The following is a 26,132-nucleotide window of genomic DNA, read 5'->3' on the forward strand; positions in this document are numbered from 1 at the left end:
AGAGGGACCTGACAAGCAGTGACAGCAGGTGGGGATGAGCAGTGACAGCAGGTGGGGATGAGCAGTGACAGAGGGACCTGACAAACAGTGACAGCAGGTGGGGATGCGCAGTGACAGCGGGTGGCAATGAGCAGTGACAGCAGCTGGGGATGTGTAGTGACAGCAGGTGGGGATGAGCAGTGACAGTAGGTGGTGATGAGCAGTGACAGCAGGTGGGGATGAGCAGTGACAGAGGGGCCTGACAAGCAGTGACAGCAGGTGGGGATGAGCAGTGACAGCCGGTGGGGATGTGTAGTGACAGCAGGAGGTGATGAGCAGTGACAGCAGGTGGGGATGAGCAGTGACAGCAGGAGGTGATGAGCAGTGACATCAGGTGGTGATGAGCAGTGACAGAGGGGCCTGAAAAGCAGTGACAGCAGGAGGTGATGAGCAGTGATAGCTGGAGGTGATGAGCAGTGACAGCAGGTGGTGATGTGTAGTCACAGCAGATTGTGATGAACAATGACAGCAGGAGGTGATGAGCAGTGACAGCAGGAGGTGATGAGCAGTGACATCAGGTGGTGACAGTGGTGCTCAGCAGAGCCCGAATATTCGAGTAGCTCGAATATTCGAGCTCTTTTTCAGCTATTCGAGCTCGGTATTCGAGCTCCGAATAGCTGGAGCTATTCGAATGAGCTATTCGAGTGAACTCGAATAGCCCATTCACTATTCGAGCTATTCGAGCTAACAGCGCTATTCGAGCTCGAATACCGAGCTCGAATAGCGTCATAGCCCAGATTGATGTCCTTAGAGCCAATCAGAGGGCTCCCAGGCCCTCTGACGGCAGCCAATCACAGAGGGGGACCCTGGCCAGCCCCTACCCTATAAATAGCGGCCGCCATGTTAGGTGTTTCCGTCCTTGCCTGACTTTGTACAGAGAGAGATCTGCTCCTTTGTGCGTTGGCTTAGCAAGTGCTCTATAGTGGTCAACTACCTAGCGTTTTTGCTCACATACACCTGCTCTATACACCTATATTGTTGTTAGCTAGATAGACTATGGCCTCAATTAACTAAACTTATCTCCTGTCTTTAATAACTCTTCTAGAGTTGTTACCATGGTGATAAGGCATGTAGTATTCAGGAAACATTTTACCTCAGGCAAGCCTAAAATTAACTCTTCTGTCTTTAAATTAACTCTCCAATCCTTAAAATAACTCCAGAGTTAAAGACAGGCTGTTAATTAGCTGCATGTGAAAATAACTACAGAGGAGGTAAATTAACTACAGAGGAGGTAAATTAACTACAGAGGAGGTAAATTAACTACAGGAGAGGTAACTTAAGGAATGAAGAGGTAAGATAACTCTCTCACGTGTGGAGGTAAGTTTTCTCTTGCCTTATTATCTCTAGCATGATCTTAGTGAATTGAGGCCATTGTATTTTAGTTAGTAGCTTTTGTGTTACATAGAGACAGCTGCTGCAGGCTTACAGCTTTAGGCCTCAGGGCCTGCCTGTGTGGGCAGCTGTTCTCTCCTGTCCTCTGTTAGTTTATTTCTCATCTATACCAGTATTTCTGCTGTCCTTTAGTACTGAGTGATTGTATTTTGTATTGTAGTTATATACTGTAACTGTACTAGGACACTCACTGTCACTGTTTGTTCATAGCTCCTGCGTGTGCGTGCACTCACTGTCTGTAGTGTACACACACTCTATTTCCTTGTGATTACTACTGATTATTGTAACTGCTAGTTGTACTTCCTGACTGTTACTACTTACTTACTGTACTACACTCACTCAGTCACTGTTCATAGGCTAGCTCCTGCGCGTGTTTGCGCGTGCGTGCAGTCACTGTCTGTAGTGTACACACACTCTATTTCCTTGTGATTACTACTGATTATTGTAACTGCTAGTTGTACTTCCTGACTGTTACTACTTACTTACTGTAGTAGGGACACTCACTCAGTCACTGTTCATAGGCTAGCTCCTGCACGTGTGTGCGCGTGCGTGCACTCACTGTCTGTAGTGTACACACACTCTATTTCCTTGTGATTACTACTGATTATTGTAACTGCTAGGTGTACTTCGTGACTGTTACTACTTACTTACTGTACTAGACACTCACTCAGTCACTGTTCATAGGCTAGCTCCTGCGCGTGTTTGCGCGTGCGTGCACTCACTGTCTGTAGTGTACACACACTCTATTTCCTTGTGATTACTACTGATTATTGTAACTGCTAGTTGTACTTCCTGACTGTTACTACTTACTTACTGTACTATACACTCACACAGTCACTGTTCATAGGCTAGCTCCTGCGCGTGTTTGCGCGTGCGTGCACTCACTGTCTGTAGTGTACACACACTCTATTTCCTTGTGATTACTACTGATTATTGTAACTGCTAGTTGTACTTCGTGACTGTTACTACTTACTTACTGTACTAGACACTCACTCAGTCACTGTTCATAGGCTAGCTCCTGCGCGTGTTTGCGCGTGCGTGCACTCACTGTCTGTAGTGTACACACACTCTATTTCCTTGTGATTACTACTGATTAGTGTATTTTCTAGTTAGTGTACTAGGGGACACACTCACTGTTCACTGTTCACACTTACTGATTACCGATTTTTGTATTTTGTATTTGTACTGTAATAATCACTTAGCGATCTAATCACTTAGTGATTAGTGTCACCTCACCCAACAACCCACTCCATTAAAGTACCCCACTTTTCACCCGCAGTTTTAAAAAACTTTTGTGTTTGCGCCGAAAACATCTAAGATGTCTGGAAGTGGCAGCCAGCGCGGTTTGGGCAAGGGGAAGGGCAGCAAGGGAATCAGGAGGAGATGGAGCAGCATTGTGGCAAGCCGCGGCCGCGCCACCATGCACAGTTCCGCAGCAGCAGCAGCAGCGTCAGTGGCTAACATTCCTCCTATAGCCACTGGCCGTGGACGCCTTGGGCGCCGCCCAGCAGGAGCATCTGCAACTCACGCTGCAGAGACACACAGCAGCAGCATGTAGCACCTGCTCCTATTTTCCTCCATCCGGGTCGGAAACGTCCCATTGAGGAAAAGGATGCAGACACTGTGGTGCAACTGATGACGGAGGATGAGCAGCCCGCCATCAGCTCTGCATCCGAGGCCTCCACCCTCACCACCACCACCACCACCCCTGTTCGCAGCAGCCGCCCAGCAGGGCCTGGGGAGGAGGCCAGTTCACCGTCAGTCGCCGACCTGTCACTCAGCACTCTTTTGACCCCAGGCATGATGCGTCAATTGTCTGCTGTTGTTGGCGATTTGGAGGAGGAGATGCTGATGGGCACTTTGGGGGATGAGGGATTGGACAGCAAGACTGTGGCGACAGTCAAGCAGCCCATCCATGCATCAGGAGAGGAGTTTGGGGGGTCATCATCCCAGCAGGACATGTTTTAGGAAGGGGAGGATGATGATGACACGGTGACAGACAGAGACTGGGTGCCACCAGCTCCAGGGGATGTCGTCATCAGCAGCTCTGAGGAGGAGGAGGAGGATGCGCTTGTGGGCCTTGCAAGGAGGCGCATCATTGCAAGCATTGGCAGCAGTAGGCAGGTCCCACAGCCTGCTGGTGTCTCAGGCTCAGCAGCAGCAGCATCTGCCAGTACCACCACCAGCCGCACCCAAGCCCCCGCCCCCCCCCCCCCCCCCAACCACCACAGGGAGACAGGCAGCAGCGGTTCCATGCCGTAGGGGGTTGTTTTTGTCACCAATCTGGCGCTTTTTCACCATGCCCACTGTGGACAGCAAGTACGCCACTTGCAACCACTGTCAGCGGAAGTTGAGCAGAGGTGCAGACCCCTTAAAGTTCAGCACCAGCTCGCTCATCAACCACCTTGCTGCGAAACATTTCCACCAGCATGAGGAGTTCCAGAGGCTGAAGGCATCTGGTGCTGGCAGTGGCACCACACCCATCACTGCACAGCCTTCAGCAGCAGCAGCAGCAGCAACAGCAGCCACCCGCCCTCCTGCTCCTCCAGCAGCACCAGCAGGAGTGCGGAAACGCACTGCTCCTCCCACCTCTGCAACTCCTGCCGCCGACACTGAGGCCTGTTCTGGCAGCCAGTCCTCAGTAGCCTCCTCTGCTGTGTCTGCTGATTCCCGTGCCAGCAAAAGGCCACGCCAGAGCCTTTTGAGCGAGTCCTTCCAGGGGGTGGTTAGGGCTTTGCCTCCCAGCAGCCGTCGCGTGCGGCAGCTAAACGGCTTGCTGGCACAGGCCATGTGCTTCCAACTCCTGCCGTACACGCTCGTGCAGGAGGGGAGCGACATGCGTGCGCTGCTTGCTTGTGCAGCCCCAGACTGGCAGCTCCCCAGCAGACACTTCTTCGCCCGCAAGGCCATTCCTGCACTGCACCGCTTTGTGATGGCCAATGTGGAGCGAGGGCTGGAGCACGCGGTTGGTGAAAGGGTCCACGTCACCATAGACTCCTGGAGCAGCCGCTTCGGGACAGGCCGCTACCTGTCCTTCACTGTCCACTGGGTCAGCTTGGTGGAAGGGGGTGAGGATGGGAGAGCAGCAGCGGGCACAGCAGCAGCAGCAACACAGTTGGTGGTGCCACCCCGCAGGGTCAGGGGAACTGCAGCAGGTTCCTCCGATCCTCTGCCATCCTCCGGCACACCTGGCCAAGCCCCCCGCCTCAGCAGCATCGTGAAGGCACGCCACTGCCAAGCGCTGCTGCACTTGGTCAGCCTTGGGAAGACCAAGCTGACGGCAACCCATGTGTTTGCCAAACTCCAGGAGCAGGAGAGGATTTGGCTGACCCCCAGAGGCCTCAGAGTCGGAGAGGTGGTGGCCGACAATGGGGCCAATCTGGTTGCCGCAATAGACAGGGGAAACCTGACCCACATGCCCTGTCTTGCCCACGTGCTGAACCTGGTGGTGCAGAAGTTCTTGCGCACCTACCAGGGGATGGGCGAACTGCTGGAAACGGCAAGGAACGTTGTGCGTCACTTCCGGCGCTCGGCTGCAGCCTGTGCGAGCCTGGAAGACGTGCAAAAGGAGCTGGAGCTGCCACGCCATCGGCTGATCCTTGACGTTCCGACTCGCTGGAACTCCACCCTGGCGATGTTGGAGCGTCTGGTTGAACAGAAGCACGCTGTCAACCAGTACCTTGCCCTGGCCACTGTTTCCGCCGCTCAGAGAAGGGACAAGACCAGCAACATCCCGTCCATCGTCCCCGATGATGACTGGAGGCACATGCAGCAGGTGTGCTTAGTGCTGGCTCCCTTTCTGCAGGCCACTAACATGGTGAGCAGGGACCATGCTATGGTCTGCGAGTGGGTGCCCCTGGTTTGTCTGCTGAACAGGGCCCTCGATGCTTTGCTGGAACAGGGAGCGGCAGCCTTGGACCAGCAGGAGCGGCAAGCAGTTGCACAGTCCACCTCTGAGGGGGAGGAGGAGGAGGACTTGGTGGAGGTCCCTGACCTTGCTGCTGATGAGGGGGATCAGCACAGTGCAGCTGAGTTGGTGCGGGGGTGGAAAGAGGATGAGGCTGAGGAGGGAGAGGAGGAGGATGAGGACAGCACTGCCGCCGATGTGCCAGCACACGTGGCCTGCCTCTTCCCAATGGCAGCGCACATGCTGACGTGCCTGCGCAAGGACCCCAGGGTGATCCAGATGAAGCAGAGGGAGGACATCTGGATCAGCATGATGTTGGACCCACGCCTCAAGGAGAAGTTGAGCCAGTTCCTGCCGCCTGCAGGAGGAGACCCAGCGCAACAAATAAGGAGCTTGCAGCAGGCCCTTGTTGAGCGCTTGGAGGAAGCCTTCCCCCAGCCTTCCACCCCCACTGTCCAGCCAGCACAGAGGCAGCAGCAGGTGCCTGCATCCAGCAGCAAGCGCCCCACAGACCTGCTGTCTCTCAGCAACGAGCTCTACAGGACTGTAGAAGCTCCAGCAGCAGTGACTAGAGAGGAGGTGCATGCAGCAGCATCCTCCTCCGGTCACAGCCAGCGCCTGACCCGCATGGTGGCTGACTACATGGGGTCCTACAGCGGGCTTGAAAGCGATGCCCCTGTTGATCCCATGGAGTATTGGGTCAAGCGCCTGGAGATCTGGAGCGAGCTGGCGCAGTACGCCCTGGAAGTGCTGTCCTGTCCCCCTTCCAGCGTGCTGTCCGAGCGCTGCTTCAGTGCAGCTGGTGGCGTAGTCACCGAGAAACGCTCTATAGAAGAAGATATAGAAGAAGAAGATATAGAAGAAGAAGATATAGAAGAAGAAGAAGAAGATATAGAAGATAAAAAAAGAAGAAGAAGAAGAAGTATATACAGTACTGAACAAAATTCTGGACACAACTTCTCTTTCCACCTTTTTTTTTTAAAGGAACATCCCCACATAATCACTTGCTGTTGTTACTTGGAAATAAAGATGTTTCTTGCATTATTCACCCTCAAAACAAGTGTTGGAAGCTATTTAAGGCCAATTCGAATAGTCAGCTCGAATAATGAGCTCGAATACCAACTCGAATAGTGAGCTCGAAGTCCGAGGTCGAATTGAATAGTAAAAAATATTCGAGTCGAATATTCGACTGAATTCGAATAATTTACTATTCGAATTCGACCAAACTCGAATAATAAAAAGGGGTATCCGAGCATCACTAGGTGGTGATGAGCAGCGACAGCGGGGCCTGACAAGCAGTGACAGCAGGTGGTGATGAGTAGTGACAGCAGGTGGTGATGAGCAGTGACAGCAGGTGGGGATGAGCAGTGACAGAGGGGCCTGACAAAGCCGTGACCATACCTCCCAACATTTTAAAATTAGAAATCGGGACACAGGCCACACCCCTAACCACACCCCCAAACAACCCCCCTAACCACACCCCCAAGTCACGCCTACCATAGCGTTTTTTTTTTTTTTTTTTTTACTATTGATGCCCTTATATTTTTTAATAAATATATCCCTCATATACCCTGCCCGTGGGTAGGGTTAACTGTAATGTAGTTATACCAGCTAATGTAGTTACATAAAAAAAATATGAAGTAAAGGCACATAATGACAGACAGCGTTTCCCCAGTAAATGCACATACATAATGAGAGCCAGCTTTTCACCAGTAACTGCACATAATAAGAGACAGCTTTTCACCAGTAAATGCACATAATAAGAGACAGCTTTTCACCAGTAAATGCACATAATAAGAGACAGCTTTTCACCAGTAAATGCACATAATAAGAGACAGCTTTTCACCAGTAAATGCACATAATAAGAGACAGCTTTTCACCAGTTAATGCACATAATAAGAGACAGCTTTTCACCAGTAAATGCACATAATAAGAGACAGCTTTTCATAAGTAAATGCACATAATAAGAGACAGCTTTTCACCAGTTAATGCACACAAGAGACAGCTTTTCACCAGTAAATGCATATAATAAGAGACAGCTTTTCAGCACTAAATGCACATAAGAGACAGCTTTTAACCAGTAAATGCACCAAAGAGACAGCTTTTCACCAGTAAATGCACATAAGAGACAGCTTTTCACCAGTAAATGCACATAATACGAGACAGCTTTTCACCAGTAAATGCACATAATAAGAGACAGCTTTTCACCAGTAAATGCACATAATAAGAGACAGCTTTTCACCAGTAAATGCACATAATAAGAGACAGCTTTTCACCAGTTAATGCACATAATAAGAGACAGCTTTTCACCAGTAAATGCACATAATAAGAGACAGCTTTTCATAAGTAAATGCACATAATAAGAGACAGCTTTTCACCAGTTAATGCACACAAGAGACAGCTTTTCACCAGTAAATGCATATAATAAGAGACAGCTTTTCAGCACTAAATGCACATAAGAGACAGCTTTTAACCAGTAAATGCACCAAAGAGACAGCTTTTCACCAGTAAATGCACATAAGAGACAGCTTTTCACCAGTAAATGCACATAATACGAGACAGCTGTTCACCAGTAAATGCACATAAGAGACAGCTTTTCACCAGTAAATGCACATAATGACAAACAGCCAGTTGTCCCCAGTATATGTAGCCAGGGATATATGTGCCCAGTATATGTAGCCAGAGGTATATGTCCCCAGTATGTATAGGTGTGTATAGGGGCCCAGTATATGTAGCCAGGGGGTATAGGTGCCCAGTATATGTAGCCAGGGGATATAGATGCCCAGTATATGTAGCCAGGGTGTATAGGTGCCCAGTATATTTAGCCAGGGTGTATAGGTGCCCAGTTTATGTAGCCAGGGTGTATAGGTGCCCAGTATATGTAGCCAGGGGGTATAGGTGCCTAGTATATGTAGCCAGGGGGTATAGGTGCCCAGTATATGTAGCCAGGGTGTATAGGTGCCCAGTGTATGTAGCCAGGGTGTATAGGTGCCCAGTATATGTAGCCAGGGGGTATAGGTGCCCAGTATATGTAGCCAGGGTGTATAGGTGCCCAGTATATGTAGCCAGGGTGTATAGGTGCCCAGTATATGTAGCCAGGGTGTATAGGTGCCCAGTATATGTAGCCAGGGTGTATAGTCCCGCCCGCTGCCAAACGCCACCGCACAGTATCGGAGGAGAGAGCGAGGGAGGGAGAGCACCCTAAGGTGAGAGAAGGGGGGGAGATGGCCCCCTTCTCCACCGCTGCTCACCGCTCTCCCTCCACTGCACTGCTCTCCTCCTGCTACGGGCAGCTGTCAACATTGACAGCCGCCCGGGACCTGGGGGGCTCATAGCGGAATAGCGGGAGAGCCCCCCCAAATCGGGAGAATCCCGACGAAAACGGGACGGTTGGGGACTATGTGGGATGAGCAGTGACAGCAGGAGGTGATGAGCAGTGACAGCAGGTGGGGATGAGCAGTGACAGAGGGACCTGACAAGCAGTGACAGCAGGTGGGGATGAGAAGTGACAGCAGGTGGGGATGAGCAGTGACAGCAGGTGGGGATGAGCAGTAACAGAGAGACCTGACAAGCAGTGACAGCAGGTGGGAATGAGCAGTGACAGCGGGTGGCAATGAGCAGTGACAGCAGGTGGTGATGTGTAGTGACAGCAGGTGGGGATGAGCAGTGACAGAGGGGCCTGACAAGCAGTGACAGCAGGTGGGGATGAGCAGTGACAGCAGGTGGGGATGAGCAGTGACAGCGGGTGGCAATGAGCAGTGACAGCAGGTGGTGATGAGCAGTGACAGTAGGTGGTGATGAGCAGTGACAGCACGTGGGGATGAGCAGTGACAGCAGGTGGGGATGAGCAGTGACAGCAGGTGGGGATGAGCAGTGACAGCGGGTGGCAATGAGCAGTGACAGCAGGTGGTGATGAGCAGTGACAGCAGGTGGGGATGAGCAGTGACAGCGGGTGGCAATGAGCAGTGACAGCAGGTGGTGATGAGCAGTGACAGTAGGTGGTGATGAGCAGTGACAGCACGTGGGGATGAGCAGTGACAGCAGGTGGGGATGAGCAGTGACAGCGGGTGGAAATGAGCAGTGACAGCAGGTGGTGATGTGTAGTGACAGCAGGTGGGGATGAGCAGTGACAGCAGGTGGGATGAGCAATGATAGCTTGGCCTGACAAGCAGTGACAGCAGGATGTATTGAGTAGTGACAGCTGCTCATGGACAAGTAGGGACAAGAGATGGTGATGAGTAGTAACAGCTGACGTGGATCAACAGTAACAACAGGTTGTGATAATATGAAAATATGTGGAAATAATGTATAGAATGTTTAAGGTATAAAATGCATTTTCCCCCTAAAATGTATGTTGGATGCATTTATGGCAGCTCGGGCTCTGTCTACTGAGTGTTATGATCCCCAAAAATAATGATTAGTCAATTGGCTCTTTTTTAAATTAGCTTTATACCATGGGATGGCCATTAGGCTGGGAGTATAATAATAGGTATTAATCTAAATGATAAAAATAATTATCAATGAATAGGGCTCTGACAGTCATAAAGAATGACAGACCTACAGAACTGAGGCATAAATTGTGACTAAACTTTTAGAATATGATTTATTTAAGGTCCCTATCCAGTAGTGATATTCATTGACATTTGTGGCAGATCTAAATAGAGTAATCAAATCTAGCAACCATTTCAAGCCAATTTACTTGTGATTGATTTTATGAGGTACTAGCTGAAGAAGACCCGGCGTTGCCTAGGTATGTATTTGGTTGTTTTTGGTTCCGACTACTTTTTCGAACATAAACACACAGTAACTAGAGATGGCTCGAACCTCTGATTTTAGGTTTGCGAACCTCGAACAAGGACTTCTGAAAAAGTTCACGTTCGCGCAAACTTTGCGAACCGCAATAGACTTCAATGGGCAGGCGAACTTTCAAAACTTCAAACATTAATTCTGGCCAGAAAAGTGATGGGAAAGATGTTTCAAGGGGTCTAACACCTGGAGGGGGGCATGGCGGAGTGGGATACACGCCAAAATTCCCGAGAAAAATTACAAATGTGACGCACAGCAGCGTTTTAAGGGCAGAAATCACATTGCAATGCAAAAATTGGAGGCATAAAGTGCTTTAAAACATCTTGCATGTGTATACATCAAACAGGTAGTGTAATTAGTTTACTGCTTCACACTGACAGACCAAACTCACTGTGTAATGCACCGCAAACAGCTGTTTTGTAGTGACGGCCGTGCTGGATTGGTGCGCACCATGGCGAGAGTTCAGGCCATGGCGGTTTTCAAGCCCATATCGTCGCCGGGCTGAGGTAGCTCAATGACAGAACAGCAGTGATTGTCCAGCTGATCAAATTTGGTCTGTCCACAATGAAGCAACAACCTTATTATCTTGGGTATGCCCCCCAACACACTCATATAGCCGGCGCTCATTGCTTCATTGTGATACGCAAGCTCCTTCACCGCTGCAAGGTAACGATGACAAAGGGGAATTGACACATGTACATGCCTTTTGTTTTGTTGTTGCATCCACAGTGCAGCCAGAAAAATTAGGCAAGCACCAGAAAAAAGTATTATTGATTTATTTAGCAGCCGCTGCTAGCAGCAGCCTTAAAAATTCAGGAATCCACCTGGAGTCCTGGACCCTGTTGGTGGTGTCTGAGAAGGCAGTCAAGCGTTCTGCAGGCAGAGATGCTGTGTAGGGCCTGGGGACTGGCTTAATCTTGGGGCAGGCAGTCACACAGCGTGCAGGCAGAGATGCTGTGTGTGGGGACTGACTTAGTCTTTGGGCAGGCCTGACTGTGCTTTGCAGACCACGTGGTAAGATGGACCCTTGACGCAATGCTGTGTGCCAGAGATGACACCACTTGCCTTTTTACATCACGGTACAGTTTATGTATCGCCTTTTTTGAGAAATAATTGCGGCCTGGTATCTTTCACTGCGGTGTGTGGCTTTGCTTTTGTGTGCTGCTTTTCCTCAGGTAGTCATCCCATTGCAGTTTGTACTTTGTCATCATGTGCCTTCGTAAGGAAGTTGTCCCTACACGGGTCTTGGTCTTTCCACGGCTCAATTTATGGAGGCAGAGAGTACAGATGGCATTGCTCTCAAAAAAGTCTAGAACCAGCCCTGTATATATAGATATATATAGATAATGATTGAATCTATGTCAGAGCAATAGTTATAGATTGGGCAAGCTGAGGGCAGCTGAGGGATCAACCGCTACATAGTATTAAGCTGCAAAGTTTAGTACAATGGTAGCTGGGGCAGCAGTTTGACTTATATTTCATCAGATTTCTGTGCCAAGGTGTATTTGTAACGTTTGCGGAATCGTTTTCGTGGTCAGTGCACAAGATGCGCACTGACACAACGAAAACCCTCCACACATGTATAATTAGGTGAACCCAGGCAAGGTGCAATGCACCAGCAGAGGACAATTTCCACCGGCAGATGGCGCTGTGGAGTGCAGACGAGCACAGCCTCTGCACAGCCACAAATTCCAGATGGGAATTGTACAGATCTAAGACAAATGCGGGGCTGAACAGCCCTTAAAGAGAAAGAGCACAGATACAGGATGAATGCGTGTTCCCCAAACTAGTCGCCATCCAGCGACGGCAAACACACATCAGCAGAAACAAAAGCAAGAACGCAATCGCAGAGAATGGCGATTGCCAAGAGACACCAGACAGAAAAGGGCTTAGCATGAGAGGAGCAAAGGTACAGCAAACGACAATGAGAAAATAACGAAAACAACAAACGCTAACTAAACGCGAACACCGCACTCATTCGAAACAGCGAACGCGTTTACAGCGCGATCTCCGCACGTTAAGCGCAACAGAGACAAGCACGCCTAACTAACCACCGACATACAAACACGAAACAAAGAACGCGAGCGCTTGCTTAACGGTTACCTCACCGAGCCTACAGCAAGCGTTCGTATCAGACAAGACAGACAAACGGAAAACAGGAATAAGAGAGGAAAGATCCACTGCTCTTTCCGTCAGAGCGAGTGCGATCCGGGTTCAGGAACAGGCTAGGAAAGATCCACTGCTCTTTCCGTCAGAGCTAGTGCGATCTGGGTTCAGGAATAGGATAGGGAAGATACACTTCTCTTTCCGCCAGAGCGAGTGTGATCCGGGTACAGGAACACAGATCAGAAGGATCCACAGCCGCTACCGCCAGGGGCTAGTGCGATCCAAGCAAGACAGACAGATGAGATAGCAGGTAGCAACCGCTGCTCCAGCTATACTCCAAGAAAGCAGATCAGAAGGATCCACAGCCACTACCGCTAGGGGCTAGTGCGATCCAAGCAAGACAGACAGATGAGATAGCAGGTAGCAACCGCTGCTGCAGCTATACTCCAAGAACGCAGATCAGAAGGATCCACAGCCGCTACCGCTAGGGGCTAGTGCGATCCAAGCTAGACAGATGAACAGAAGGGGCTACCAGTAGCAACCGCTACTCTGGTTAGCACCCCCAGACAGACAGAACGATTTCCTGATGGCCACCATTGGCGACAGGACAATCGCAACAGAGAGGCAATACAGACAAACAGATAGCAACCTAACTGCACTAGGGAAACTGCCTAGTGCAGTCCCAAGAATTACTCTAAGATAACTTTGACAAGAAATAGCATGGCCAGGCTGACACTCTAGGAGTGTTTCGACAAACCCTGAAGGGATGACCAGCAAAGGACTCTGGGAAAACACAGATTTTTATACTGCCAGCCTACAAAGGAGGCAGCTAGGTGATTTGCAATGCATAACCAATGTATGCAAATTCCTCAGTAGTAGAGCAGATCAGAAACTTGCAAAGGAAAGACAGGTCTCTCTTCCAGAGACCTGCAGCCCACAGACTAGAGGAATGGTCAAACAGCTGTCTGCCTGTGCAGCCAGCTGAGTGGATCATTACAGTATTATACTCAACACTTGCTCCGGCACCCAAAGCCCCTCTCCCCCACCTCCACCCTGTCTGCACGCTCCTGCTCATGACACTCGATCCTGTCCCACTGCCTGGAGCTGTCTCTCTCTCTCTTCTCTCCTCCTTCCCTCCATGCAGTAGACACTGCACCTGTGGCTGCTTAGAGGAAGAGAGGCGCGGAGCAGAGCTTTCCCTGTCTATTGGCCGGCAGCCACCAGGGGGCAGAGGGGAGACTTAAGTGTGGTAGCACACTGCCGCATGTGTAGGAAGCTGGCTGACAGTAGTGTGGGACAGACAGAAATGAGTGAAGAATTAGTAGCAGCTGCATCTTTTGATTGGAACAGCGCTCGAGGCGACTGCCTGTACTGCCTATGGCAAGAGGCGCCCCTGTGTCTGTTAATAGACCAACAGGGAGCCTTGGAGCCAAATGCTTTGACTCTGGCTATACTTAGTGTAGCTAGAGCTCCATCCTCCAACCTGCACGGCTCCCACTCTCCTCCCTGCCCACTGCACCTATAGCAATCACCCACGCCATGACCCTGGAGCACCAATAGCGTCCTCCTGTGCGGATGCTATACCGCCAGCTCCCGCTGTCCCCCCTGCCTCCCACACCTGTCACCTACACCCATGCTGGCACCCAGTGCAACTATGGGTGCACTGGGTGCCAGCATGGGTGAGGGTGATAGGTGTGAGAGAGGCAGGGAGGACAGCAGGAGCCGGTGGCAAAGCGTCCACAGAGGATGCGCTGTCAGCTATACTCAGTATAGCTGAGAGCAAAGCATCTTTAAAGAGGACCCAAATTAAAAGACAAGATTTCAGAAATAAAATCTATTTTATAACTTATAATAATAAATAGCGGGGGGCGTGGCCGGAGGCTCATGGGGTGAGGACGTGCTAGAGATCAGCTCCCGCTCCTACATCCACACTATTCTATCCTGCCGCAGTAATCCGTGAGAATTAACACCCGGACCGGTTCGGCTCAGCTCCGTGAACCCTTGGGATCAGTTCAGATCCATTCACCATGACCAGAAGGGGCTCGGAAGCGGCGGCTAAGCTCCGCAAGTTTCGCCACGAGGAAGAACAAGATGGCGACGACCCCTCAGAAGATGAGACAGCACCTCCTACGCTCAAGCAGATTATGCAAGGGATATCTGCCTGTCAGCAAAGCCTTACCAGCATTACGACCAAACTTGAGGAGGTGAGATCGGATGTCTCCCTCCTCCGGGCAGACATGCAGTCTCTCCGGGGCAAAGTCACAGAAACAGAGGGCCGTTTAAGCCGGTTGGAGGATCAGATGGGGCCTTTGAAAAAAGATACTGTGCAGACCCAGCATGAGGTAAGATCACTTAAAGATCGGCACGAAGACTTGGAAAATCGTAACCGCCGGTCAAATATCCGTATAGTGGGCTTGCCAGAGAAGGCGGAGGGTTCTTCACCCGAGAACTTTGCGGAGAAACTATTAATACAGTTATTTGACAGAGCTACGTTCTCCACAGCCTTCATTGTAGAAAGGGCGCACAGGGTCTCTCCTAAAATCTCAATCCCTGGAGCTGCTCCGCGTACATTTATACTAAAGCTTCTGAACTACAGGGACAGAGACGCGGTATTGAGGGCTGCTAGAGCAATGGGAGATGTAAAATATGAAAATGCCAGATTGTCATTTTATCCGGATTTTTCCATAGATCTGCAGAAACAGCGTGCAACCTTCTTCAATGCTAAAAAGAAACTTAAAGATGCTGGTTTTACATATGCTATGCTCTACCCCTCTAAACTCCGGGTAATTGCAGATGACCAAACACATTTTTTCACTAAACCCGAAGCTGTGATGAGCTGGCTGGAAGCGCGCTCAAAAGCCCGTAAATCTCCATCTCGGCAAGAGGGTGACAAGGATGAGTGAGCACAGGGCGTTTATTGCTGCTTAGAACTGGACATTATCCATGCAAACGCAACCACAGGAGCCTCCAGCGTTATTGGATTTCTGAGGACAGCAGGAATGCAGCAGGCAAGGAATTAGCTTCGATTTACCCTCTCTTCCCTTGCACATGCCAAACAGTATACCTTGCAATCCACTTTAATTGTGCCTGTTGTGCCTGACTGATACTAACCAAGCGCATTATAAACTGCACCACTGGCTGCAGAACGCTATGTTTGCAGAGATTTAGTGGCGCTATAAGTGAGGACTCTGGCGCATAAAGACTATGGGTTAGATTTCAGGATCTACGCAGCTTTTATACTTACACTTTTTTCCTTTGCCCCCCTCTTTTCCTCCTCCATCCCTCTCACTCTGCCTCCTTATCCGCTTATTCCTGTTATATACCTGTCCAGGCGCGGAGCTAGGGGGGGTCGGGGTAGGACAAGTGCCCCGGGGCGCCTGGTCCCCAAGGGCGCCCTCCGCCTGGCTGAGCTGCGGGTTTTTTGTTTTTTTTTCCGGCGGGTGAGGGGAGCAGCGCAGAGAAGAGAGAGAGCTGTGCGGACGGTGGGGAAGGGGGGCCATATCCCCCCTCCTTCCCTCACCTTAGGTGCTCTCTCCCTCCCTCGCTGTCCCCTCCAATGTCCGGGTGGCTGGGCTGGCAGCGGCGGGCGGAACTCACCTCCGTCTCGCTCCAGCGCCGGGCGGAAGTTCGGGTGCGCAGCCGCTGCTCTGGTCTGGACCAGACCAGAGTAGTGGCAGATCCATCCGGCGCTGCGACGAGACGGAGGTAAGTTCCGCCCGCCGCTGCCAGCCACCCGGACATTGGAGGGGACAGCGAGGAAGGGAGAGCAGCTCTTCTCTGCGCTGCTCCCCTCCTGCTGGGGAGGGGGACACCTGACCTGGCTACCTACTCTGGGCACATATACCCCTGCCTACATATACTGGACATATATCCCTGGCTACCTACTCTGGGCACATATACCCCTGGCTACCTACTCTGGGCACATATACCCCTGGCTACCTACTCTGGGCACATATACCCCTGGCTACCTACTCTGGGCACATATACCCCTGGCTACCTACTCTGGGCACATATACCCCTGGCTACCTACTCTGGGCACATATACCCCTGGCTACCTACTCTGGGCACATATACCCCTGGCTACCTACTCTGGGCACATATACCCCTGGCTACCTACTCTGGGCATATATACCCCTGGCTACCTACTCTGGGCACATATACCCCTGGCTACCTACTCTGGGCACATTTACCCCTGCCTACATATACTGGGCATATACCCCTGGCTACCTACTCTGGGTACATATACCCCTGGCTACCTACTCTGGGCACATATACCCCTGGCTACCTACTCTGGGCACATATACCCCTGGTTACCTACTCTGGGCACATATACCCCTGGCTACCTACTCTGGGCACATATACCCCTGGCTACCTACTCTTGGCACATATACCCCTGCCTACATATACTGGGCATATACCCCTGGCTACCTACTCTGGGCACATATACCCCTGGCTACCTACTCTGGGCACATATACCCCTGGCTACCTACTCTGGGCACATATACCCCTGGCTACCTACTCTTGGCACATATACCCCTGCCTACATATACTGGGCATATACCCCTGGCTACCTACTCTGGGCACATATACCCCTGGCTACCTACTCTGGGCACATATACCCCTGGCTACCTACTCTGGGCACATATACCCCTGGCTACCTACTCTGGGCACATATACCCCTGGCTACCTACTCTGTGCACATATACCCCTGGCTACCTACTCTGGGCACATATACCCCTGGCTACCTACTCTGGGCACATATACCCCTGGCTACCTACTCTGGGCATATATACCCCTGGCTACCTACTCTGGGCACATATACCCCTGGCTACCTACTCTGGGCATATATACCCCTGGCTACCTACTCTGGGCACATATACCCCTGGCTACCTACTCTGGGCACATATACCCCTGCCTACATATACTGGGCATATACCCCTGGCTACCTACTCTGGGCACATATACCCCTGGCTTCCTACTCTGGGCACATATACCCCTGGCTACCTACTCAGGGCACATATACCCCTGCCTACATATACTGGGCATATACCCCTGGCTACCTACTCTGGGCACATATACCCCTGGCTACCTACTCAGGGCACATATACCCCTGGCTACCTACTCTGGGCACATATTCCCCTGGCTACCTACTCTGGGCACATACCCCTGGCTACCTACTCTGGGCACATATACCCCTGCCTACATATACTGGGCATATACTCCTGGCTACCTACTCTGAGCACATATACCCCTGCCTACATATACTGGGCACATATAACCCTAACTACATATACTGGGTACATATACCCCTGGCTACATATACTGGGCATATATACCCCTGGCTACATATACTGGGCATATATACCCCTGGCTACATATACTGGGCACATATACCTCTGGCTACATATACTGGGGACACATACCCCTGCCTACATATACTGGGCACATATACCCCTGGCTACCTGTTCTGTGGACATCTCTACCCGTGGCTACCTGTTCTGGGGACATCTATACTGCTGGCCACCTATTCTGGGGACACCTATAGACCTGGGGCTACCTATTTTTGGGGAAGCACTGCTGTCAGATTGAGTGTATTTTGGGGAACTGCTGCCAGGTGAGAGGTGTCTACCATATTAAGGGGACATTCTGCCTATTTATGTGAAATGCTGTCTATTTATGTGCCTCATGACTGCTGAATTTGTCTTGTTGGGGGCCTCATGGTTACTGAATTTGTCTTGTTGGGGGCCTCATGATTTGTTGGGGGCCTCAAGATCGCTGAATTTGTCTTGTTAGGGGCCTCATGATTGCTGAATTTGTCTTGTTAGGGGCCTCATAATTGCTGAATTTGTCTTGTTGGGGGCCTCATGATTGCTGAGTTGGTCATGTTGGGGGCCTCATGATTGCTGAGTTGGTCATGTTGGGGGCCTCATGATTGCTGAGTTGGTCATGTTGGGGGCCTCATGTTTACTCATGATTGCGGAATTTGTCTTGATGGGGGGGCTCATGATTGCTGAATTTGTCTTGGAACATGCTGGAAGGTACATACTGAGGGAGGGTGGGTAAGCGTGAGCCTGCTAACCTCCATGTACATTTGAAGGGGCGTGACCAAATGTGGAGCACCCATAATCACGCTCACATTTGGTCACGACCCTTCACCTTAGGGGGCGCATTAATAGTCTTTGTCCCCGGGCGCTGAAAACCCTAGCTACGCCTCTGTACCTGTCTCACATACAACTTTATAAAGTAAAATAAGAAATGTTCCCTGATTTTACTAAAATATAACGGAACTGGGATGCAATATAAAACTGTGTATACGTAACTCTCGTTAGGAGCGGGATGGCACGGAGATCGGAGCTGGCTGGAGGTTTTGCTATCTCCCTTCTCCCTGCCGTCTCAAAGCCAAAGCGTATAGATTGATCTAGGCTGCTCGCCGGTTGAGCGATCGGCCTGATCGTAACCACTTTGTTTTCGCCCCACTAAGGGCTTTTCTGGGTTACCCACAGCAGATAGCGGCAGTTTGTCGTCCTGCTGTGTATGAGTGTTCGTTGTTCGGGTACAAGGACTTGCCGAGTTAAATGGTAAGTCAGGGTGGGTTTCGGGTTCTTGGGGTATGTTACTTTTTACTGTTACACGTACATACTCATAGGATATTTATGATAACTCTCACCGTTCAAAACCGAGGTTTACAGTCAATAAACTTACATAGACAAGGGGATTTCAATGCAGACGTACAGGCACATAGTGAGTTCAGTCTAGATGTCACGTAGCACAACACAGGTACAATCGCTTAGGTTTATGAGCTGGAATGTTAGAGGCTTGAATGATTCCAGGAAGCGCCACATAGTTCTTAACTACATAGCCAGGCACAAACCAGATGTGATAGCATTGCAGGAGACTCATCTTTCAGGAGATAAAGTGATGGCTCTGCGCAGAGGCTGGATTGGATGGTCATATCATTCAACATACTCTCAGTACTCCAGAGGGGTGTCTCTTTTGTTTAAAAAGTCCTTACAATTTCAACTCCTTAATGCTAAAACAGACCATTATGGCAGGTATGTATTTGTTTGCTGCAGGATAAATGGTGAGCCTCTGTTAATAATGAATATTTATATTCCCCCACCCTACAGTGCTGTTGTAATTAAGGAGGGGTTGCAGTATGCATCTAAATTTTTCTGTAAATATACAGTATGGATGGGCGACTTCAACGCTGTATGTAACCCCTCACTAGATAAACACCCCTCCAAGTCAGGAAACACTACCTCTTTTGCAAACCTTATGGCTGAAGTCCACCTAACGGACGTTTGGCGCCATTTTAATCCCTCGCAGCAACTATTTACATGCTACTCTGCCTCTTTTAAAGCAGCCTCTCGCATAGACCTTTTTTTTACGTCGCCTGATCTCCTTAAATATGTCTCTGATATTGGGGCCCTGCCGCGCCTAGTGTCGGACCATTCCCCCATTACTATGGCGATTGCGTGGGGTAATAAACCACCATTTCAGTTCTGGAAACTTAATGCTTTTTGGCTAGATCTGGTCACTGACCAAGACCACATAGCTAATCATATTGAAAACTATAAATTTGACCACAGGGATGAAGACAATCAACTTCTAAAATGGGAAACCTTCAAGGCTTTCCTCAGGGGGGAACTTATTAGTGCAATCTCCAACTGTAAATCAGACTCTAAACACAAAGAAAGAGAGCTTATAGCATTGGCTGAAACAGCTAGAAAGCACTATATCACCAACCCCTCGACTGAATTGCTGGATGAATTTCGAGCAGCTGAGAGAAAACATAAACAGTTAATAGAGGAAATCACTCAAAGCAAATTGTTTTTTAACAAGCAAAACTTTTACGAACAGGGGGAGAAGGCGGGCACGCTCCTTGCCAAAATAAGCAAAGCATACACCTCCCCACCTGTAATTACTCACATAAAAGACCTGAACGGTACTCAAGTAACAGGTTGTGAAGATATAAACAAAACCTTTTATGAATACTATTCAGCCCTGTATGCCAGCCATACCACTACAAACCAGACAGACTCGGAGATCTTTCTATCGGAAATTACATTACCTAGGCTTACTCCTGACCAAGCTAATGCCCTAGACACCCCAATTTCACTAGATGAGATCTGTATGGCCATTGCTGGTTTCCCATCTAAAAAAGCATCTGGTCTGGATGGTCTCCCCATTGAAGTCTACAAAAAATATATGGATAACATTACACCCCTCCTTTTAGAAATGTACAACTCCGCATTTGAAACGGGCGAACTACCACCATCACTGATGGAGGCGTTAATTATTATACTCCCTAAATATGGCAAGGCCCCGCTGCTATGCGACTCGTACCGTCCGATCTCTCTTTTGACTGCGGATATTACAATATTAGCAAAAATACTCGCCAACAGACTCAACACAGTTATTCTTTCACTGATACACCCCGATCAAACGGGCTTCATGCCTGGGAAAAATACTGCTATGAATATTCGCCGCTTATTGATAAACATCCAAGCTAGACACATCAATATGGGGAAAAGAGTGGTAGCTTCACTCGATATGGCAAAAGCCTTCGACACTGTCGAGTGGCCATATCTCAATGCGGTCCTTGCCAGGTTTGGCTTTGGAGACACTTTTTGCAAGTGGGTTCAATTTCTCTACCATCACCCCAAGGCAAGGGTATGTACGAATGGATGGATCTCCGAGTCTTTTTCACTGGGCAGGGGTACTAGACAGGGCTGCCCGCTCTCCCCCTTACTATATGCTTTAGCAGTGAAACCCCTCGCCTGCCGCATAAGAGCACACCCTTCAATACATGGCTTCTGTACACCGCACACAGAAGAGAAAATTAGCCTCTATGCGGATGATACCATTCTTTATTTAGCAGACTCTGCTGAATCGTTGCACAACGCTCTAGACACCATTACAGAATCAGGGCATTATTCAGGTCTTCTACTGAATAAGGCCAAATCAGTACTCCTACACTTAGATTCCCCTCCAGCTACGTCCCAGTTGTCGGACCTCCCGCTGCTCGCCGTTCAGTCCTTCAAATACCTTGGTGTTCAGATCCATTCAGACCCTAGGTTATATCTACAAGCTGAGGTCTATCCACTTATACCCTTTGTACAGGCAAAGTGCAGGGCCTGGTCCAAATTATACTTAACGGTCGTCGGCCCTGTTAACTTGGTCAAAATGATACTTTTACCTAAGATGTTATATGTTCTACATCATTCGCCGGTATACATTCCCATGTCCTTTTTTAAACGGCTTAGAACCATAATAATTTCTTTTATTTGGAATTACAAACGGGCCAAAATTAAATACACTATACTTATAAACCCAAATGGTCAGGGAGGTCTGGCGCTGCCCTCTTTGCAGCATTATTACTTAGCATCCCAACTGCAACACATCTCATCCTGGTTCTCCACTGGGAACCTATATAACCCTGAAGCACTGGGATATAGCTCTGATCTGTTTAAAGATTGTGTTGCCCACGATCTCCTCAGAGAGGAGATACCTGCTAGTAAGATGCCTAATACAATTCTTACGCAGGCATTAATGATTTGGCGCCGTGCCGGAGGCCTATATAAATCCTTTAGCTTCGATGCTCACACGCCCCTTTGGCATAACCAACACCTGAAGGAATTTACCTCTGTACCGGACCCTCACCTATGGGCTAAAATGGGTATAATCTACTTAGGCCAAATAGTAGAACACGGGAAACTTATCCCCTTCGCTAAACTGGTGGACCAATGCCCTGCACTTTCACCTTACTATTTCCGTTTTCTGCAATTGAAGCACGCATTTTACAGTCAGTTTAAGAAGGACCCCGTACATATTGAGCCAGACTTAGTACTTAACACAATAGCAGATGGGCCTAAAAAACACTTAATAGGAACTTTATATAAAGAAATGATAGAGCGCTCTGCCTACGACAGAACCTTAGGCTCTAAAGAAAAATGGGGGGCCACAGGTAGGACTCTAGATACGAAGGACTGTGTAGACGCTCTGGAAGCAGTTAAGAGAGTATCTCTCAATGTTAAAGACCGGGCCACTCAACTCTATATACTCCATCAGGCCTACTTGACCCCTAGTAGAATGATAAAATACAACCCCTTAGCAACAAATGTCTGCCCAAAGTGCGGATATAGTGCTCCTACATTTTACCACCTTATTTGGGAATGCCCCCCGGTGGCAGATTTTTGGACCCAAACTGTAAATTTCCTACATGACCGTATGGGCTGCCCAACTACCCTCAACCCCCTTTTATGCATCTTGGGTATAATCGATGAGGAAGAAATAAGAGCATGTACCAAAATGTTAATGAGAGAGACGCTATTTGCCGCTCAGCAAGAAATTGCTTTGCACTGGCTGTCAACTAACACCCCCCCCCCCCCCGCTCTCTTGCTGGATTCAACGTCTAGATAAAGGCCTTCCCTTCAAAAAATTGGTTTATACACACAGAAACAGAATAAAGCAATTCCACCTAATCTGGGATGTCTGGAAAAATAGAAAATGAGCTCCAAATATGAAACCTTTATACAAGCCTAAAATTACACTATATAAGCTCGTATGTACCCTCTCTTTTTATTCTTAATTGTTGGTCTATACACGCACCTAGACAGTGGCGATGTGGTACAATATGAGCAATGGTTTGTTCCCCTTTGAATGTTCCATCTCTTACATTATTTAACCTATGTGATTGTTCTTTAAATAAGTGCTCCTCTGGAGCAATGTGTGCCTCCCTTTATAACACAATCTGTTATGCATGTAACTGCATAGACCCAACTTTACCACATTTGTACCCCCATACAAAGACTGCTTCTCAAATGTAACCTCTGGTTTCACTGTACGATATGTGTCCTTTTTGTTTTGTTTGAATAAACTTTTTTCTGGTTAAAAAAAAAATAATAATAATAAATAGCAGCCTTTTTTCAGCTGCATGATGACAAATATAAAATATTTTACATTTATTGGAGGAACCCCTCCCTTCCTTTCATATTGCCGGGACAGAATATGGCAGACTGGTGGAGGAGATAAAAAATAAAAACAAAACACAGGCTGCTACTGATGATGTCACAGGGGAGGTGATCTCAGCTTGTGTGAGATTTCACATAGATTATGCTCCTGTGAGGGAGGGTAGCTGATGACAAACACACCCATGATCTAACACACCCTCCAACTAAGCTCAGAAGTAATGGCTGCCACCTGTATAACCCTAGTTATGAAAAGAGAAGGGTGAAAAGCATGCACTGAAATGCTCATAGGCTTGAAGGAGTGTTTATTTATCTTTGTATGTGTCAGAGAGGTGCAACTAAATATTTTGAATTAAAAAAATGTTTGGTTTGGGTCAGCTTTAAATTGCCATCCAAGGCTCCCCATTGGTTCCCTATTGACCAATGGGGATCCTCCTGATCCCCACTGGTCTGTTAAGGAACCAATGGGGACCCTTGGAGGGAAATTTATTGTGCGGTGATCTTCAATCAAGGTAACAGAAGAGCGCAAGATAGAGGATACTGTCGTGGGACCTTTTCCCAAGGATATTGGCGCGGGAACTTTTTTTAAAGGTACTTGTAAGTATTTCTGGTTATTTAAGACCAAAAAAGGGCTTTTTTTTGTTCTTGTGTTTTTCTTTTATTTAACCCTTTGTGGAAATGGGTATGGGGTACTTGTACCTCTATACTAATTTCTCCTGGGAGGGGGGGCGGGCATCTGGGGTCCCCTTCTTAAAGGTGACTCCCAGATGCCACCATGAACCCCCCAAAAGGGAGTCGTCTTGGGGCACCGGAGGTGGGGAAGAACACCTTGTCCATAGATTGGACTCTAGGGCTCGGGGAGGGGGGGGGGGGTGGAAAGGAAGGCTTGGCTGCCCCTCTCCCCCGGGGCCCCCCCATACCAAGGACCATGCGGGCTGGTATAGCTCAGGGTGTGAAGCCCCAGTTGGCCAGGGCTCCCCATTCTGGCTATCCCAGCCTGCATGGGGGACAAGTAGTTAAATAAGCTGGGTAGGGGGGACCCCACCAATTTTTTTTTAAATTTCCCACACTCTGCACATAAAAAAATAAAATAATAGGAAAAGAATATTTTTTTCCCACTACCTTTTAAACATATGCTGCAAATTTGGTGTTTCTAGGATGTAAGGGAGCTTTGCTATTAACTGCTAAAGTCGGCAGGTTTTGTTTCATTAACGAACTATCATTTATCGTATTTACACGTATACTTTTTTCCTTTGAAATTTTAAAATGGATATCTGGCACATTTGGTGTTTATACCATGTAAGGGGCTTTGCTATTAACCGCTAAAGTTGGCAGATTTTCTGGTGATAATCACGGTGGAATAACGGCTGAATTCGTGATTGCGTGCCGTGATCGATTCCCAACCACGGATTCGGATCACGATGTCGGTAGTGATGATCGTAATCAACAAATTAGGATTTTGCGTAATTTTTCGCAATTATGCTTATACGTAATTACGATTTGAAAATTCAATTGATTTCATGAAGTCATTCGTCCTTTCGCATAAAATTTAGTGAAATTTTGTGTAATTTCTTGCCAAATTTATCAGTGAATAGCAAAGCCCCCATACATGCTATTGACACCAAAATTTCTACATATGTAAAGGAGAATCATGGGTGGGTACATATAAAAAAAAATTAAAATTGCAAGTCAAAAATGATTTTTAAACTTAGAAAAATGACAGTTTAAAAAGCATTTTTCTCGGCATATTCAAAATCGAGTTTCTCAAAAACTACAAGGTCTTTTTGAAAAATTATTTTTGTGACTCATACCCACTATTCTGCTTAACATATGTAGCAATTTTGGTGTCAATAGCATGTATGAGGGCTTTGCTATTAACCTCTATATTCTGAACAAAAATTATGCGAAATTTTGAAATACTACTATTACATATGAAGTTAATTACGATTTTCTCTGAAATTTTGCATTACGATTGCATAAATTAAACATTTTGCGTAATTGTGAATTTCTATGCAAAATTTTGCATGTGCGAAATATCGGCCCACCACTGGATGTTGGACAGTGAAAAAAATGCTTGTGAATCATGGCTATGCCGTGACCACAGATTGTATCCAAGCACCACTGGGGCAATGTAAAACTTGCACACAACTTCTTAGCACGCCACTGTGCCTTGGTGACTCCTTCCCACTAGTGGGAGTTACACTGGCCATACTAATTATTATCCAACCATATTCGTTCTAAACAGAACACCTGTGAACGGCATAGACTTAGCAGAAAAAGGCAGTTGCAACTTAAATAACACTGTGCACTTTTATAAATCAGCCCTCAAAGTGTAGTAAAAACCTCAGCAATCCAAATACTCACATAGTACAATGAGCGGCAGTCAGCACCCAGCTCAAATCAATCAAGGTGCCGCCACACAGTTCTCCTCCATAATCTCCTTCAGTATAAATAAAAGCCATGTATGGCCTTGAATGAGGTATGGCCTCCTTTCCTCCGACGATTTTCATGCACACATCTGAAAATAATTTACATAGAAGGAAATATAAAAAGCCTGTAATGTGGAACAATAGAAAGAAACATGTAATGTAAAGTATACCTGAAATGTTTGAGAGAAAAGGACCAATCAGAGAACGCAAGTTTTTTCTGTGAAAAGCAGATTACCATGGTAAATTTAGACCACAAGAGTCTTGCGATTGGCCTAAAATGTATGTGGTATTCCGATTACCATGGTAACATTCTGCATTCCATGGGCTCAATTCTCTAACCAGTGCTAACTCAGTTAGCACGTGGTAAAGCTTTGCACGTGCAAACTAGGGTGCTAAGTAGTTTGCACGGGCAAAACTGTTACTGTACGTAGGCTAGCACGTGTAAAGTTTAGCGCGCGTAAAGTTTTGTGCACTGCTTCGTGT

The 26,132-nt window shown here is 48.3% G+C and overlaps 1 protein-coding gene across 1 annotated transcript in view; it reads right to left on the reverse strand.

The window, feature by feature from the left end:
• LOC137558578 (granzyme A-like) overlaps positions 1-26,132 on the reverse strand; it is a 56,946-nt gene that overhangs the window by 25,938 nt on the left and 4,876 nt on the right. The window contains exon 2 of the mRNA XM_068271752.1: positions 25,585-25,738. Coding sequence (XP_068127853.1) covers positions 25,585-25,738 — 154 coding nt within the window. The remainder of the gene's footprint in view (positions 1-25,584; positions 25,739-26,132) is intronic.

The sequence above is a fragment of the Hyperolius riggenbachi genome, chromosome 1 (genome assembly GCF_040937935.1).
Source record: "Hyperolius riggenbachi isolate aHypRig1 chromosome 1, aHypRig1.pri, whole genome shotgun sequence".
NCBI lineage: Eukaryota > Metazoa > Chordata > Amphibia > Anura > Hyperoliidae > Hyperolius > Hyperolius riggenbachi.